The 19,859-nt window shown below is 33.5% G+C and overlaps 1 protein-coding gene across 1 annotated transcript in view; it reads right to left on the reverse strand.

Moving 5' to 3' along the window:
• Positions 1-920: 920 nt before the first annotated feature.
• Positions 921-19,859, reverse strand: part of SLCO6A1 (solute carrier organic anion transporter family member 6A1) — a 110,335-nt gene continuing 91,396 nt past the window's right edge. The window contains exons 11-14 of the mRNA XM_024121918.1: positions 8,286-8,350; positions 5,820-5,957; positions 2,452-2,598; positions 921-1,006 (exon numbers count right to left, since the gene is read on the reverse strand). Of these exons, the coding sequence (XP_023977686.1) occupies positions 921-1,006; positions 2,452-2,598; positions 5,820-5,957; positions 8,286-8,350 (436 nt within the window). The remainder of the gene's footprint in view (positions 1,007-2,451; positions 2,599-5,819; positions 5,958-8,285; positions 8,351-19,859) is intronic.

Genomic DNA, 19,859 nt, shown 5'->3' on the forward strand with positions numbered 1-19,859 from the left:
CAACAGTGAGAGGCCCGCATACCGAAAAAAAAAAAAAAAAAAAAAAAAAAACAAGTCTCAACAAATTTAAGAGAACAGAAATATATCAAGCATTTTTACCAACCACAATGGTATGAAACTAGAAATAAAATTCAAGGAGAAGAGAAAGCTCAGATTGAACATAATCAGTACAATGTTGAGCATGGAGTAGGAGATTTATTTATAATATTGTAGCAAAAATAAAAAATAAAAAAGATAAGCTATTCAGACCTAATTAAATATAAAAGGTTTTACACAGCAAAGAAAACCACTGACAACTTACTGAATGGGAGAAAATATTTGCAAATGATATGGCCAATAAGGGGTTAATATCCAAAATATATAATCAGTTCATACAACTCAATATCAAAAAAACCAAACAACCTGATTAAAAAATGGGCGGACGACCTGAATATACATTTTTTCTACAGAAGACATACAGATGGCCAACAGGCACATGAAAAGATGCTCAATATCACTAATCACCAGAGAAATGCAAATCGAAACCACAATGAACTATCACCTCACACCTGTCGGAAAGGCTATCATCAAAAACTCTACAAATAACAAATGTTGGTGAGGATGTGGATAAATGGGACCTCTAATACACTGTTGGTGGGAATGTAAATTGGAGCAGCCCCTGGGAAAACAGTATGGAGGTTTCTCAAAAAAAACTAAAAATAGAACTACCATATAATCCAGTAATTCCACTTCTTGGTATATATCCGAAGAAAACAAAAATATCTTAATAAATCTTAGCACAACTAAATCTCCATAGCATTTTCACCCAGCATCACAGTCACTCTGTCCTTTGTAGGTTTAAATGCTGGGGCTCACCTCCCTCCTCTGAGATGTAGTTCCTTGAGGGCATGAATTCTCAAGAGAACAGTTTCATCAAAAATTTAAAATCTGATACTTAAAAGTGTCTTTGCAGCTTCTGCATCTGCACTTGCAGCTTCACTAGATACATTAACGTAGAAAGCGTAACCTAAAATTATTAATCTTTAATTCTAGATAAACCTATATTGTACATTGATGTTTAAAATCCTACACACATTCAAAACATATGAGAAATGCTTTATAAGAATGTACTTTATTATGAAAATACAAATCACCACAGATACATTTCTACTACTTCGGTAAACATCACATGTGATTTTCCTTTTCTGAAAGTAGGACACAGCAACAGATCTTGTAGAATCTTTAAAGATTCTGTTTTCACACTCTGATCCTCAGATATTCTGCCATCCTGCTGGTTCAAACAGAGAAGAGTCAAACTGTCAAGTAGAGTTTCACATAAAGACTGGTTTATAGATTTTCATAAATGCATGTTAAAGTTAGGTAAGAAAAACATATAGTAAGATATGACTACTCCCTGCTTCACACTTCCCTCTGCCAGCCAAGATGAATAGGGCAATGTCTGCCCTTACACATAGGGTCATTGACTAATGTGAATAACAAAGAAAAAATTTTGTCAGTTATTCATTCTCCCAAGAGAACAAAAGAAACACTGCAGAGAAGTTTTTGTTTCAGAACAATTTGATTTTTATTTCAATATTTGGAAAATTGCTATATAATTTGGATAGACATAGAATCATGTATGAAATAATTATATCAAAATTTTTCTATAGAAACACATTTAAGCTTAAGAAAAATTCCACAAATGGTTGACACATTTTCTGCATTCGAATTTGAACATTTCCTTAAGTGAAATAATTACGATTAATCATAAAATTAAATACAAAAACACAAAAATGGACATCAACTTAGGTACCAGTAGTCTTTATCAATAAAATTCAAGTCAAGGTAAAAATAGAGAGGTATATGATCAAATTGAATTTTATGTCTACTAAAATTAAAGAAGCATGAAAATATGTATTGCAAACTGGCCAACTGACCAGAGAAATTTTCTGAGGAAACCTCTTCATTAACAGAGATAAATGTTAATTTTAAAATGTCTCCTTTTGGAGAATAGATATGACCTTCATATAAATGTTTATTATATTAACTGGGCTGGCATATCTAATATTTCTTTGAAAAATTATTGAGAAATAAATATCCACAGCCCAAATGAAAAGTAATAAGAATAAACTATATGAAACCTAAGTAAGCCTACATAACCAAAGACCAATAACTAATATATACGATATCACTGCAGTCAGAATTAACTTATGTGTATTTTCCCATTTCCACTTCATGCTTTTCTTTCAAAGTATTACCTTTCTATTGAAAGTATTAAATATGTATCTTATAATATCTTTTAAAAGTGCAAAACAGAGACTATATTATTATATTTATACTCAAATATAATAAAGCTTATAAGATCACATGAATCACATTCACTTATTAAACATGTAGTTATATTAAATCATTTTAAATTTTATTAATATTTAATAATATCCCATTGATAGATTGACAATGTGTAATTCTTACATAATGATGATCCAGTTCTTTCCTTTTTTTTAACTTTTAGATTCTTCACAGCTGTAGGCAGGACGTCACTGTTTTCCTGTGGTAAATATTTATATAGGCCAAATGCAATAGCAGTGAAGAAGATAGTAACTACTTTGCAAATAAAACCTGAATTCAAAAAAAATACAGCCATCAGATGTGTCCATTTATTTAGTGCAAAAATGTTTGTGGAAAGAGCCATTTACCAAAGAAAAGGTAAGTATATTTCATCTATAAATGTACCAATTTTCCAATTGTAGAATGCAATTAATGTCATAAACTTATGTCAAGTTACTTAAAGGAAATTTTTAAAAAGGCTTATAAAACCTTTTAGACTTCTTAAACAAATAGCCCAAGACAAATGCAAAGTGTGTTACTATTTCACAGAATGTATTAATTCTAAAACATAAAAATATATTTCTACTTTCAAAACTTAATTATCAGCAGAAACTGGAACCTTTTTAAACCACTTCATGCAGCTTTATTCCTTGAAATATTCATCATTTTCCAAATGCCAACAGAAAAATTTTAGAAAAATTAATTGACTATGTAAGTTTTTAAATTCATTTTCATTTTTCAAGTTTTGGAAAGTTAACATATTACAGGAATTATATAAAAGTACTTGAACTTTGGATGCAAATAACCCTGGTCATTAAAGTAAAAAATATTTTACAGCAACAATATCAGTTATCTGACACTATCAATTACAGTGGTTTCAAAGATAAAATAGGAAACATTAATGAGTTATTTGTAATGATACAATACTTCAAACATTTATTTATAACAGCTGAACACTGCAAATTACCCAAATGTCCATTAATAAGAGCATGAATAAGCTATAGCATATTCATAAAGTGAAACAATACTCAGAAATTTTTAAAAAGCACAAACTACTGCTATAGAATAGCATGGATGAATCTCCCAAAAGCATAACATTAAGCAAGACAGGTGAAAAACCCCACCAGCATGTATTATATTCCATTTTCATAATTTATAGAACAGGCAAAACCAACATATTTTAATAGAAATATGAAAGGGGTTTATCTGTGGGGGAGGGAAATTGACTAGCCAGGGGCATAAGAGAAATTTCTATAGCTTCTTTTGAGTGCTGGTTCCACAGGTGATTGATAGACTGATAAATTTTTTATTAACTATTTTCAGTTGATAAAACTTTTGAGAATCTGATGAATGCCACAGCCTTCCTTTAGAGAAGACATACAATTGTACAAACAGACGTTTAGGATTCCAAAAATATACTAAAGTTTAATGTGGGCTCCTAGGGCTCATGCATCCCTCTTGAATAAGCCTTGCTCTAGAGTAGTGGTATGCATAGAACTTTCTGTGATAATGGCAGTGTTCTACATCTGCACTGTCCCATAGAATAGTCAAATGTGACCATTAAGCAAGTGAAATTTGACTGTTGATACTGAAGGACTGAATGTTTAATTGAATTAAATTAAATTTAAATAGCTATGTGTGGGTAATGTCTACCATATTTGACAGTGCAGCTCCAGGATCTCTCACATAGCTGTCTTCAAAGTTTACAGTGATAAAAATCACCTGAGGTGCTTTATTAAAAATATACATTCCTACCACTAATTCTTGGTATTCTAAATAAAGACCTCAGAACTTATATTTTAGCAAGCACTCCAAGTGATTCTGATTCAAATGACTCATGGGATAAAATTTAAATACCGGTTTATATTAAATTGCTGCAAATGCATATTCCTATTTCAGTTTCCTGTATTTGCCCTTTCTGACTGTAATTCCCTATGTTTTGTATTATCATTATCCCTTTTAGTAGCTCCCTAGTAGGATTTCTAATAGTTCATCACTTTTCTCAATTATATGCCACGTTTGAAAATAGCTAAGCATATTACAGTTATATCTAAAATGAAAACTAAACGGTTCAGCAGACTTTCTTAAGAATAATGCCTAGTTTTGTTGAATTATCTCAGAAATTAATTTTGACTTCTTAAATGCCATTTTTGACTTTTTAAAATTTTTTTTTAATTTATTTATTGTTCAGTATTGACTAATAAGCTCACTGGACAATTGACTTCTGATTTAGAAGGCATTGCTGAATACTGTTTATCAAACAGATATTTGTTACTGTTAAATATTAGAGTCTATCATCATTATGTGGTTCTTTGAATTACTGAACCCATGCAGTAAAATCACAAAACATATAAACACTTTTAAATATTTAGCACACCAAAAGTATCTATACAATAAAACCACTGAATGTTAATGCTGATTAAGGCTTCAGAAATTATGTAGTCCAACATCTTCATTTCACAAGAAGATCTAGTGAATTTCCCGAAGTAATACAAGCATATCTAGATTTTCCCCAACACTTTGACCATATCACTATAGCATCCCAATTTTCTATATCTCTTATTTATTCAGCAATACTGAGTGTTTGCTATATGTCGACGCTGTTTTATCACTGAGCAAAAGAGACGATGTGAAATTTACATTTAAGTGGGGTAAGAGTATTTTGATACTTTTCAGTGGTGTAAAATTTCTTTTTTAAATTATCCAATCTCTTTTACTGCAGAAATGGAAAGGGCCATAAGGTCAAGCAACTTAGTTGTATATGTATACAGGCAAAATTGTTTCCCAAATTGAAATTCTGCTAATCATCACCCTTTATTCAGGAAAAACATAAAACAATTTTGTAGTTAATGCAATGTCTCAAATATTTACATCAGTTCTATACTAATTTAGTTTCTAAAATATTTTGTATTAATAATATATGCTTCTTTAATAATCAAAGTATTCATTTGTTCTTAGTTTATTATGACTATAACTTACTCTAAACCATAAGTTTTTAAAAACAATTGTACCTAGAGTCTGTCATACAGAGTGAAGTAAGTCAGAAAGAGAAAAACAAATACCTTATGCTAACACATATATATGGAATCCAAAAAAATAAATAAATAAAGGTCATGAAGAACCTAGGGGCAGACCTACCAGAGAATGGACTTGAGGACAGGGGGAGGGAGAAGGGTAAGCTGGGACAAAGTGAGAGAGTAGCATGTACATAGACACACTACCAATGTAAAACCGATAGCTAGTAGGAAGCAGCAGCCGCATAGCACAGGGAGATCAGCTCAGTGCTTTGTGACCACCTAGAGGGGTGGGATAGGAGGGTGGGAGGGAGGGACACGCAAGAGGGAAGAGATATGGGGATATACGTATATGTATAGCTGATTCACTTTGTTATAAAGCAGAAACTAACACACCATTGTAAAGCAATTATACTCCAATAAAGATGTTAAAAATTTTTTTAATAAATAAATAAAAACAATTTTACTTCTCAATATTCTTCAATAGATATCACTTACATACTCCTGCCAACAGGTAGGCCATTTTTGTCTTATTATAGATCCAACAACTTCCAATGCTTCCACAGCGCTCAGTATCCCGAAGGATGCAAGAAGTTTCTCCTACTATTTTAAAAATTACTGGTCCAGGTATAGTCCCTATGAAAAACACAATGATTGTAAATTCACCATGAAAACACTGTAGGTTGGGATCAGAATGATTTTTATCCTAAATGTAAACTTATATATTTAGTCATCATCACTGTAAACATATCATTTAAAGTTATCTAAGAAGTTGCTTATCAATAGGATTGTTAAAAACTGAAAACGTAATTGTTTTCGAAAATCCCTATCCCTGTAGATATAAAAAAAGCTAGCAGATTTTCATCTTCTTAGAATGATATGCATGTTGTTATTTAGTTATTTAGACATCTCAACATTTTTGTTAATTTCTAAATGAAAAACTTAGGAGAAAGTATTTAAAACAGAGATGCTAACTACTGATTTTGTGAACTCAATATATCTAAGATTTCAAATTGTGAAATTTTCAATGACCGAAAATTTAGTTTTGAAATGCAATGTATGCCTGTTATGTATCAAGATATTGATAAAATAACTGAAAATGTAAATGCTTTGGCATGTTTGTAGCAGCCCTAGCTTCAGAAGACCTCATGTGCAGAGGAATAGTTGTGTGCTGCCTGAGGGAAATCTCTATATACTCACAGAGACATTTCCTCAGCAACAGTATTGCTTTCAGGTAAAAGTGAATGCAGTCTTAAAAATAAAATAAAATAGGGGCTTCCCTTCCCTGGTGGCGCAGTGGTTGAGAGTCCACTTGCCGATACAGGGGACACAGGTTCGTGCCCCGGTCCGGGAAGATCCAACATGCCGCGGAGCGGCTAGGCCCGTGAGCCATGGCCGCTGGGCCTGCGTGTCCGGAATCTGTGCTCCACAACGGGAGAGACCACAGCAGTGAGAGGCCCGCGTACCACAAAATAAATAAATAAATAAAAATAAATAAAAATTGAAAAAATAAAATAAAATAAATAAATAAATAAATAAATAAATGCCACTCCAAAGACATTAGAACTGGGTTTTCAGAACTAACATATCTAATGATTGACCATCTTCCTTAAGAAATTATCGGAGTGCTCATGCCTCATGACTTTTTGATTCCTGTCAAAGACCACTGCCCATCATCAGATTTCCCAATCTCAGTGAGTGCTGGTACTCTGTTTATAATTGTTCAAAGTGAAAAACCTAGGCCTACTACTCATTTTTTTCTATTTCCCACCATATTTTTTCTAATCCATGATAAATCTCTGTAACACTAACTCCAAATACACCTTGGATAAGTTGATTTCTCTTTTTCATTACAACCCCCAGAATCCAATTTAATATAACTCTGACTTAGACTTCAGCAAAAGCCTCCTTTTCCTTTTCCTCCACATTTATCTTTGATAAATATTTCTCCCTCCAGCAGCAGAGTTATCTTCTAAATGTAAATCAGATAATATCTACTCTCTGCTTAAATTCTCTGATGGCAAAACCCTGAAAGATCTAGAGACAGTTGTATCTAAAATATCATCACCTTATTCCACCCTCTCCCATTCAAAAATGCATCAGCCTCACTGGCTTCCTTTCTGAGGTAGGAAACTGTGCACTTGCTGTTTCTTATGCTCCCTCCTCCATTAAGAATCCATCCTTATCCACTGGATCACTTTTGACCATAAAAATATGCTCTAATTTTTCTCAATTAAAAAAGCTAATTTAAACCCTGCATATTGATCTAGCTATAGAACAATTTCTCTGATCCCCATTAGAGCCACACTTAAATTTTTCTACATTTTTGACTCCATTTATCATATGGCTTTCAGTCTTCAATTCAGTCTAATCTTGTTTCCTTACCCCACCAATAATTTTAATCAACTTCTTGAATCAGAGCTCCTATTATAGTCATAATGTGGATTTGAAAGCTATTTTTTGCATTTTAAGAAAGCCTGAAGTACACAGTGCATCACCCTCAGCAAAACCAATTTGTTCTTTGGATATAAAAATCTTTTAAAACATCAGATTCAGTGTCTTTGGTAATGAGAAATTTTTAAAGCACTAGTCTAGGTTAATGACTTCTCAAACATGCAAGCAATGTAAAATATAGTTTCTGTGCTTATATGTGCTTTGTCTCAGCTTACCAAACCACACTTGTATAAGCTTGAAGAATATACTTCTGATCAAAAAGATTCTCTTCTAACTGAACATAATATTAATGCATATTTTATAAGACAGGATAGGCTTTACATTAAGTATTATCTTTTTACACTAAGTATTGTCTCCTAAATTCTGTAAAGCAGCTCCCCCATTCACTTGTTTTGTGTCAAGTTATCATAATTATTCATTTGAAATTCTAAACATACATGTTGGCACATGTATAAATGAAAAAAGAAACAATTCAATTCAATGTAATAATAGATTGCCAAAAGTCCATACCAAATATTCTCAAAATCACAAAGGTCACACCCATGGCCAGAAAACGTTGTTTGTCAGATACAATCCTGCAAGCAAATAGCAATGATATCACGAAAAATCATTATTATTAGCTGTAGAGAATGTTTGCTAGGTTCAGGGGTAATTTTTTTCCCTGTGCATCCATTAGACTAAGGATCTTTGGCCAGTTGACAGAGTTCAATCTGGGTGAATTAACTGCAACTCTTCCCATTTTTCCATATTCTGCCCCCTGCCAACCAACTCCAAAGCTACTTGCACTTCACTAGGAGGAAGCATTTATGGCCCAAACTCTCTGCCCCAGCCTTGGCTGAAAAAAAATTTAGCACTACCTTTCATACTTCTCATTCGTCATTCTGTGGTGCACATCCATTGTTTCAGATTTCTTCCTTTTGTCCCTGTGAAACTTACTCTCTACCTTTCTCTACCTTGCTCTCTGCCTTGGGAGGCTGACCTAAATGGACTACATCAATAGGCTCTCTTGCCTCTGGCTATTGATTGGGTTATGCCAACAGGGTGCTCCAGAGTGAGGAAGGAAAGTGAAGTCAAGGTCTTCATTCCCAGGCTCCCTCTCCGCAGTTACCCAAGTTGACTGGGTCACTAGGCAAAGCAGTACCCTCTACAGGTCTCTCTTCTTCCTACCCTTGTTTCCCTTTGGAAACAAGGTGTTTGGGTGTTGGGTGTTAACAGACCTGAAATATTGCACTATACTTTGGGATTCCTTATACCCTGCCCACATTTTAAATAGCCACTTTATTCAACCTTACTTGAATTGTCCTAATTTGAGGGTGCCACCTCTTTTCGGTTGGACCTCCGTCTTTTACCCTCACTATTCAAAAGTTAAAATAAATAAGAAATAACTTTCTCAAATATAAAGAATGAAGATCTCTGTATTTTGTATTGGTCAAGTATTTGTTTTAAAAAGAAAAATAATGTATAAAAATCACATATTAGTATTTTGGAAAAAATAAAATACAACAAAAAATAATCAACCCTTGAACATTTTAGAAAGTAAAGAAATAAAAGCTACATTTTAAATGGATATTTTAAATAAATCCTATGCTTACCCTTTATTTCCTTGTTCCGGAACTTGAATAATAAATAAGTATGACCAATACTGTCATCCAAAATGACTCAATTTATTAAAATGTAGCGTATGTTCAGTATTTTATGACTATTTTGTAAAAAGTGAGATAATTCCACCTGTATCAACCTGGTAAAAATATATGTTCTTTCCTCAAATATTTACTACTAGGAAATGAAAACATATTTACCAATTCTTAAAAGATAATGATGTTTTTAAATGAAAAGTAATTTAACTTTTATTATGAGCAGATTCATTAAAGACATATAAAGGAAGTAAAGTGTCACATTTTAGAACCACACTTTAGGATAAAGTTTTTGGTATAAAATAGAAATGTGGGTCATATGCCTAACTAAAATTGAGTATTCTGCTTCATTTAGCATAAGCAGTTTTTTTATATGTAGTATGATAATGGTGTTCTCTGAAGTATATAAAGAGCTAACAATAACTCATAATTATTAACAAATATTTATGTATCTTCAGTTTGATTATAACCTTCTTTCTGATATACAAAAGAAGATGAAAAGATGAATGATTCTCATTATTTTCCAAAATCAGTTAAATGAACAGCAAAACTAGAAATAATATTCATAAAACACAATTTTTTATTGAAAAACATTACTATGTTTTAAGAATAAAGTGAATTTTTTTGGTATTTTGTCTAAGGAGTAAGGCTATGATGGTACGGTTTAAGAATTTCATGGAATAAACAAAATATTGGTTAGTACTCTTCCAAGATGTAAAAGACAGCTTCCAATATATCTTAAGACTTCTAAATATATATTTTCAGTCCATATCTTTCTTGAGTTCTAGACTTAAGTTCCTATCACACACAAAAGTTGCTCTTCCCCTGGTGCTCCCTGTCACAAGAAATGGAATCATCACCCATGCAGTTTTCAAGCCCAAAACCCGGAAAGAGGCATGCTTGAAAGAGTATTCTTTTTCTCATTCACCACAATCAATAATAAAATACTGTGATTTTTATAAATAACTTTTTTTATATCTCTCTCTGATTTTCTTCATCTCTAATTCCACTGGCCTATTCCAAGCGTGTATTTTTTGCCTGAAGAAAATAAAACAATTTCCTAACTTATCTGCCAACAAGCATTTTTATCCCTGCAGTCCACTCTCCACATAGAGCCACAGTGATTTTTTTAAGGTAAAATTCTGATTATTTCACTAACCCACTAGGAACCTTCAATGTCTCATCAGTCTCACTGCATGCCACCTCACAACTTTTGCCTTTACCACCCTCTTTGTTTACGACATTCTATCATACAACACTCTTACATAGCTATTTCTTGCACTCAGAGTCAGAGTCTTTGCATACATTGTTCCCACTGTGTGAAATTCTCACCCCGCATATTTTAGGGCTTAGCTTAAATGCGATTTCTTTAAGGACACCCTCTCTGAATCCCCAGAGAGGGGATTTAGATTTAGATTGTCCCATAATTCTCTCTTTGCATTCTTCTACATTTTCTTTGCAGTATGTTTTAATATTACAATTGAAAACTTATTAGTGAAAGTACTTTTTTTTTTTGTTTTTCTATCTTGCCACCCTCCAAAGTCCATCAGAGAAGCAGGAATCTGGTCACTTCTGTTCCTCTTTTATTTCACCTTTTTCCCTTAAAGTGCTCATCCACCTTCTTGTTTAAATCCATGGTAACTATCACAGGTGAGAATACATACACATATTAAAATAATGATGGATGGGGACTTCCCTGGTAATGAGGGATGGAAGGGAAAGAAATGAAGAACTAATTTTTCTAAATGATCACCTTGATGGAGCGAGAACTGACAAATCATGATATTGATACTTTTCTGTTTAGACTTAAGCCTCACATAGCTTCAGATTTCATCAGAATTCTCCAGAGGAAAAAGAATGGTGTCATTCTTGGCCCCATTTGGTCACCAGAAACTATGCCAGTTTGCTTGCCCCCTAGTGTGACACTCTACCTAGACCTAGTCCATGTTGTCAGCATCTACCCCTCAACAAGAATTGACAAGAATGTCAGGGACAGCTTTAGATCCCTATTTCATCTCTAAAAGCTTCTGCTCTCTCTGGAATTTTAATCCCTCTAGTCCTCTGCCACTTTATGCCTTTAAATATATGATTTTTAATTTAACCCAGCTTTTCTAGTTATCCTCTGTAGGAGCATTGGCCTGCAATGCTATTCCATCCTACACCACTTCCATGACATTATCACTTGATAATGATTTCACAATTTATGTATTTGGTTTTGACTTTTATTGTACTTTTTTAAAAATTAAACTCTGTTGAATTTGAAGTATGATTATATTTTGGAAAGCTATACAAAGAGCACATGCTGGAGAGACCTGCTTGCTTATACCCCTGCTCTCATCTACTCTCATTTCTATCCCACACCTTTAGGTTATCATTTTCATCACTTTCTTGTTTATATCTTCACAGTGTTTCTTTATGAAAATACAAATGATTATAAATGCATACCTCTATACTCTCTTATTTCTTCAGAGGAAGTAGCAAACTATTGGGTCGGCCAAAAAGTTTGTTCAGGTTTTCTGTAACATCTCATGGAAAAACCTGAATGAGCTTTTTGGTGAACCCAATATATTGACTGTTCTGTACCTGACTTTTTCATGTTACAATATATTCTTAAGATCCCCTCCCATATGAACATAGAGCCCTTCCCTATTTGTTTTCACTTTCATTACATTACATTGTGCAAAAATGAAATCATCTACTCAACCTGTCTATTGCTCTTTCACACTTAGTTTTTTCCCAGTGTTTGTTGTTTCATGTATATATTACACACACAATATGTGGTTGTATGTAATATAGATAGCCTTACGGATGTAAATATATTTTTTTGCAGGATATCTGCAAAAAGGATTTCAAGAAGTACAAGTGCTGGTATAAAGGGTAAACATATCTGCAATTTTTTTAAGTATTAAAGATACCCTTTTCATCAGAGTTGCACAATTTTGTGCTCTTTCAAGCAATATATGAAAGTACTTTTTTCTATACAGCCACATAAACAGATCTATTATCAATGTTTTATTCCTGTCATCTAGGTACATAAAAAATACTATCACATAAAAATTTTGAATTCTATGACCTTTACTGTAGATATGGCAGAACATCCTTTCATATTTTGTTTTCTTTGATGCTTTTCCACATTTCTATTGGAATGTTAATCTTAGGAGAGCTTTACTTATTAGAGGAATTAATCGTTTATAGAATATGAGTTGCATAAATTCATTGTTGCTTGGCTTTTGAGTTTGCTTATTATTTTTAATTTTATGGAGTAAAATTTATCAGTCTTTCCCTTATGACTTCTAGATTTTTAGTCATAGTTACAAATACCTTCCCCTTTTAAAAATAATAATGAAATTAGCTGATATTTTTACCACTTGTATTATTTAATTTATTTTACATTTAAATCTTTGTCCAATTTGAGTTTTTCCTGGTGTATCATATGGGCTCTGGATATAATTTTTTCCCCAAAGTCTATCCCCATTATACCCAAACCACTTTCTTAAAAGTCCATTTTTGATGCACTTATTTAGAATTTTACTTTCATTATATTAAATTCCTATATGAGTTGAGATCTATTTCTAGACTTAATGTCAGTCTAATCATAAATCAATATTATATTGCTTCAGTGTTGAGATTTTATGGTGCATTTTAGCTTATGAGGCTAAGCCTCTGTTACTGTGCTTCTTTGTTTCAGATTCCCAAGCTACTCTTGCTTACTTTTCCATAAAAACTTTAGAATCAGGTTTTATAGTTCAATAATTCCATTAATATTTTCACTATCACATTAAAATTATGAATTAACTTAAGGAGAACCGATATATTGGTGGTGTTAGGTCTTCCTATTCAATAATATGAGATATCCTTTCAAATTGTTCAGGTCAGCTTTTGTGACATTCAAGTGTGTTTCATTTTATTTTGAAACTATTATTTTGAAACTCACAGGTAGTTGTAAAAATAGTACAAAGCATCATGTGTACCCTCACCCAGCATCCCTAAATGGTGAAATCTTATAGAACTGTAATATAATATTTAAACCAGGAAACTGACATTGGCTTACTTCTGTTAACCAGACTACAGACCTTATTTTGTTTTCATTTTTCAGTTAATATACGTTAAATTTTTTTAACTGAATTTGTTTGTGTGTGAGTGTGTGTGTGTATAGCTCAATATAGCTGCTATTTTTTATATGCTGTTACCTTACCAAATAGTTAACTAAATGTACTGGCTATTATTTCTTTTTTTCTTTTTTTATAAATTTATTTATTTTTGGCTGCATTTGGTCTTCATTGCTGCGTGTGGGCTTTCTCTAGCTGCAGAGAGTGGGGGCTACTCTTCGTTGCGGTGCGCGGGCTTCTCATTGCAGTGGCTTCTCTTGTTGTGGAACACGGGTTCTAGGAGCATGGGCTTCAGTAGTTGTGGCATGGGGCCTCAGTAGTTGTGGCTCAGGGGCTTGGTTGCTCTGCGGCATGTGGGATCTTCCCAGACCAGGGCTCAAACCCGTGTCCCCTGCATTGGCAGCTGGATTCTTAACCACTCCGCCACCAGGGAAGTCCTATTATTCCTAATACAACGTAAAAAGAACTGATAAAATTGCTCTAGGAAGTTTTACTGTGACTGGGTAGACAAATACTGGAGTTCAAATGTCACCAAAAGTGAAGGATCCTATGTTTAACATACCTTTCAATCAGGACCTCTTGAAAGACTATACTCTAGGATAAAGGACAATCTGAAAATTGATAAGGTCTTTTAAAAACTTAAACCTATCCTTAAATCAGCTAAATTCCTGCTTGGTTTACAGGGAACTGTTCCTATTTTACCTTCCTTAATAAAGCTATTGTAAAATATTTTTGGAGTTATTAATGTTCAGAGTCTCTATTATTTTTGGTACACAAAGTCTCACATGATTAAAAATAATTATAGGAGTTATAAGAGACAGAGTCAAGAGAAAAAAATGAAATTTAAATAGTACTACAGAATATTCAGATACTAGATATCTGACAGACATTTTAAATTTAGATGATTAATATGTCCAAGAAAACAGATGACAAGATAGAGAATATTATCAGAGAACTAGAATCTATTAAAAAGAGATAAAATTCTATAACAGAAAAGTACACTAATTATAATGAACTCATAGGTGAATTTAACAACTAATTAGACACAGGGGATGGTAGAATTAGTAAACTAGAGTACAGGTAATTGGAAAAGCAGGTGGAAATATTATTAATACATTAGAATAGAGATCAGTGAAAAAACTTTAGTCTGAAGCACAGAGCATAAAAACAAATGAAAACAGAAAGTAAAAAAGAATAAAAGACACATGGATATAGTGAAAGGTTTACAATATGTGTAACTGATATCCAAAAGGTGAGTAGATAAGGAATGGAGCAGAAGCAACATTTGAAGAAAGAATAGTTAAGTATTTTCCAAAACCAATGAAAGATACTGTGGTAGATAATCACTCAACATGGCTATCATTGATTCCTCTTTCCCCCCAATACATGCTTGTTGCTCCTCATATCAAGAGATGGAATCTAATCACCCTCTTTTTGAAACATGACTTTTTTGACAAATAGAATGCAGAAGAATGACATTCTTGGACTTTCAGCCTAGGGCTAATGAAGCCTTGCAGTTTATGCCTTGTACCTTATGCCTGGGTCTCTTAGAACACTAAAACTTGGGATGTTCCCTTTTGGAATTCTTGCACTTTGTTAGCAGACATTTAAGTTACATAAAGAAGCCTCTATGATCAATCAACAGCCCCACCGAGGCTCCTAGCAAAATTTAGCCTAAATTGTCAGCCATCTAGGAAAAATAACCCAGTCATGCTATCAGGTAACTCAAATGTTATGTGCCATCTGAACACAAGCTCAAGAGAAACCTTAAGCAAGAACTACCCTGTTGAGCCCAGTCAACTCACAGAACCATGAAAGATAAGGATAAATAGTTGTTGTTAAGTGATTAAACTTGGGATGGTTTGTTACTGTTATGGACTGATTTCTGTTCCCTCCAAAATTTATATGCCAAAAATCCTAACTCCCAGTCCTTTGGAATGCCATCATATTGGATACAGGGTTTTACAGAGGTAATAAGTTAAAATGAGGTCAGTTGGGTAGGCCCTAATCCAATATAACTGGTGTCATTATAAGAAGAGAAAATATGGACACAGACATTCACAGAGTGAAGACAATGTGAAGACTCAGGAAAAGATAGCCATCTACAAGCCAAGGATATCTGGAACAGAACCTGCCTTCATAGCCATCAGAAGGAACCAACCCTGCACCAACTGTACACTTCTAAATAACACTAAGGCATATTTAAATTGAAAGTATGAGTCAAAATATATATCAAGACTTCTGGGATGCAGCTAAATTTATACTTGTATAGAAAAGGCATATATACCAATAGACAGACGATATAGGTGAATAAAATAAAAATACTAAAAACATAGAAGTAAAATGACAGAAATTATAAAGATAAAAGCAGAAAGATTTGTTAGTCTCACACACACACACACACACACACACACACACACACACACAGACATTCAATTTTTAATTTAAAACATTCTCACAAAGAAATTCTAGGCCCAGGTACATGACAAGTGAGTACTTCCAAAGATTTAATTAAAAAATAATACCATACCTCCATAAATTAGTCCGGATATTAAGAGAAGAGGAAATATTTCTCAACTTATTTTATGAAACCAGAGTAACATTGATGCCAAAACCTAACAAGCACATTAATAAGGTAAAATTATAAGGCAACCTTATTCATGAATATAGATGAAAAATTCTAAACAAAGTATCAGCAAATTGAATCAAGCAACTGACTAAATCCAATTTATTCCTAGAATAAAGTAAAGGTATCATATTGCAATCATCTCAATAGATGCATCAAATGCATTTGATAAATTTTAAAATTTATTAATTAAAAAAAGTTTGGGCTTCCCTGGTGGCACAGTGGTTGAGAGTCTGCCTGCCGATGCAGGAGACACGGGTTCGTGCCCTGGGAGAGGCCACAACAGTGAGAGGCCCGCGTACCGCAAAAAAAAAAAAAAAAAAAAAAAAGTTTTAGTGAACTAGAAATAGAAACAAACTGGCTTATTCTGATAGATGGTACCAATATCACACTTAAGGGTAAATTTACAGCAAATTTTATACCTAACAATAAAATACCAAAAACCTTCATATTGATGGGCATAAAAAACAAGTATACCATCACTACTTCTATTCAACATTGTACAGGATATCTTAATCACAGTGCAAGAGAAAAAAAAATGTATAAGCATTGGAGAAGAAATAAAAATCATTATTTGCAGATTGTGATTATGTACTGTGGAAAAAGGAACTTCAGCATGTAGTCAGTATTGCTAAGAGAGCTCTTTAAAATGGAGCTGGAAGGACATTAAGGAAGCAGGGCTTATGCACATCCTCACCAGCCGGAACCATGAACTTTTGAATTGGGCCAAACCACAAATATTCCAAGGACTCTACAAGAAAACCTGCAACCTGTCACAGTAACGAACTTTTCCCTCCCTCTAGTGGTAGCCTTTAGCAACCAATCATGTAAAGATAAAAATAGCTTTGGCTTGCCAGTACCAATTATAATTCTTTTGAAACAACTTTTGCAACCTTGTTGGTTTTTTTACCTTTATAAACCCCTGTCTTTTATCTCCTCCTTGGAACACATTTTCAACTCTTGCTCAGGTCAGTGTCTCCTGAATTGGAATTCTCAGACGCCAAATAAAGCCTTTATTTCTTTGCAGCTTTGCTGTGGTGAATTTTGTTCATTATTACATAGAAAATCTAAAGTAATCTACCAACTATTAGAAATTAATATGAACACAGTCACAGAATACAAGGTCAAAGCAATAAGAATGAATTGCATTTCCTTCATACCAATAATAAACAACTATTTTATACTATGCTATACTAAATATCAAAAACATCAGTTACCTAGGAATGAATCTAATGAAGGAGGTTTAAGACCTCAACTCTGAAAAAGAAAATTATGAAACGTTATTGGAGAAATAAATGAAGATTTAAATAACTGAAGGAATCACACTTCATTGATTGATCAAGAGACTCAGTGTGGTAAGTATAGCAATGCTCCCAAATTGATTCAAAGACATTCCAATCAACTAGGTGATTTTAATCACCTAGAAATACAAAGGGCCAAGAATTGCCAAGATAATCTCAAAGATGGACTTACAACAGACTGATGTAAATATTCACAAAAAACACACAGCAATTAAGACAGTGTAATGTTGGTACCGGGATGCTCAAATAGACCAATGGAACAGAACAGAGTGCAGAAATAGAACCACATATATAGAGTCTGCTGGTGCATGTCTGTGGGGAAAAGACAGCCTTTAAATAAACAGTGGTGAGTCAATTAGTATCCATACAAAAAAAGATGAACGTGGATCCCAACTTTATACAAAAAATATCATTCCCAGTTGAATTATTGATTTTATAATCTCTTATTAAAATAACATAAGAAATGTCCACATGACTTTGATTAGGCAAAGATTTCTTAAAGAGGACATTAAAATTAAAAATTTATTTCGCTCAAAAGATGCCATTATCAGAGTGAAAAGGCAAGTCATAAAATTGAAGATATTTGTCATGAATATATATGTCAAATAACTCCCACATTTGGAGTATATAAAGAATATAAATAATAAAAGTATATAAAAGTATATAAATAATAAAAAAGACAGACAACCCAATGTAAAAATAGACAAAAGAACAGAAAAGACATTTGACAAAATTGCATATTCCTATGGCTAATGAATAAAGGAAAACATGTGCAATAATATTAATCCTCTGAATAGGGAAATTAAAATTACAATGAAATATCAACACTTATACACCTATCAAAATTGCTTGAGTTTAAGAACAATTAACAGTAGACTGCTAGAAGAATGAACTAGTGCAAATACTTTAAAAATTTATTAAAAAGCTTTACATATGACTCAGCAATTCTGCTGTTTATATGTGTACTCAGTAGAAATGTATTCATATGTTTTCTAAAAAACAAGTAAAAGAATGTTCATAGGGCTTCCCTGGTGGCGCAGTGGTTGAAAGTCCGCCTGCCGATGCAGGAGACATGGGTTCGTGCCCCGGTCCGGGAAGATCCCACATGCCACGGAGCGGCTGGGCCGGTGAGCCATGGCCGCTGAGCCTGAGCGTCCGGAGCCTATGCTCCGCAATGGGAGAGGCCACAGCAGTGAGAGGCCCGCGTACCGCAAAAAAAAAAAAAAAAAAATGTTCATAGAAACAGCATATTAGCCCTAAAGTGGAAACAACATTAACTACAGAATGAACAAATTTTAGTTTATTCACACAATGGACTACTATAAAACTATGCTGTACAATATGGTAACTATTACCCATGTGTGCTTACTTAAATTTAAGTCAATTAAAACTAAATAAAATTAAGAGTTCAGTGCCTCATTCACACTGACCACATTTCAAATGCACAATAGGCACATGTGGCTAGAGGCTATATTGGATATCAGAGATATAGAACATTTCCATCATTTTACAAAATCTGATTGGATAGTACTGCTATAGAGCAATGAAAATGAATTTCTGTTATATACAACCATATGAATGACTCTTAAAAGCACGTTGTTAAGTAACGAAATGCAGACACAAATGACTATGTGCTGTATTCTCCTGTGTATGCATAAAGTTCAAACACAGAACAAATTAGCCTATTCACTGCAGAACTCAGGAGAGTGGTAATCTTTAGGCATCAAGGGTTTAGACAAGAAGGGAGGTGGAGGAAGGGCTTTTGGAATACTTGTATTATCCGTTTCTTGGGCTGGACTCTGGTTACATAGGTGTCTTCACTTTGTTAAAATCCATCAATTTACATTTGCAATTTGTGCACTCTTCTGAAAATATATTATGCTTCAATAAAATGTCTATAAAAATAATATCCCTTGACTCTCCATTTATTATCTATTAGGCAGCCATCAAGCTTATCCTTCTTTTGATCTCTACCCTGTTTACTTCTCCCATTTTTGTTAGTTGTACAATTTCTACTTTACCAAAGCATATTACATTTCATTCTACTTTGCCACCCTTATGCTTAGCTTAGTATTTGCCTTAGTTCTAGCATAAATTAATTGCACTTAAATATATTAGTTAAATATAGGTAGTTAAATCTAAGTAGTTTAACATACTTGATGCTTGTCAGCAGACCTTTTTTTAAAAAATATTTATTTATTTATTTATTTATTTGGCTGCGTTGGGTCTTAGTTGCAGCACACGGGATCTTCGTTGAGGCACGCAGGATTTTTGTTGTGGCGTGTGGGCTCTTCGTTGCGGTGTGCAGGCTTCTCTCTAGTTGTGGCGCACAGGCTCAGTAGTTGCGGCACGTGGGCTTAGTTGCTCCATGGCATGTGGGATCTTAGTTCCCCAACCAGGGATCAAACCCACGT

Source organism: Physeter macrocephalus, chromosome 8, assembly GCF_002837175.3.
Source record: "Physeter macrocephalus isolate SW-GA chromosome 8, ASM283717v5, whole genome shotgun sequence".
In the NCBI taxonomy this organism is placed as follows: domain Eukaryota; kingdom Metazoa; phylum Chordata; class Mammalia; order Artiodactyla; family Physeteridae; genus Physeter; species Physeter macrocephalus.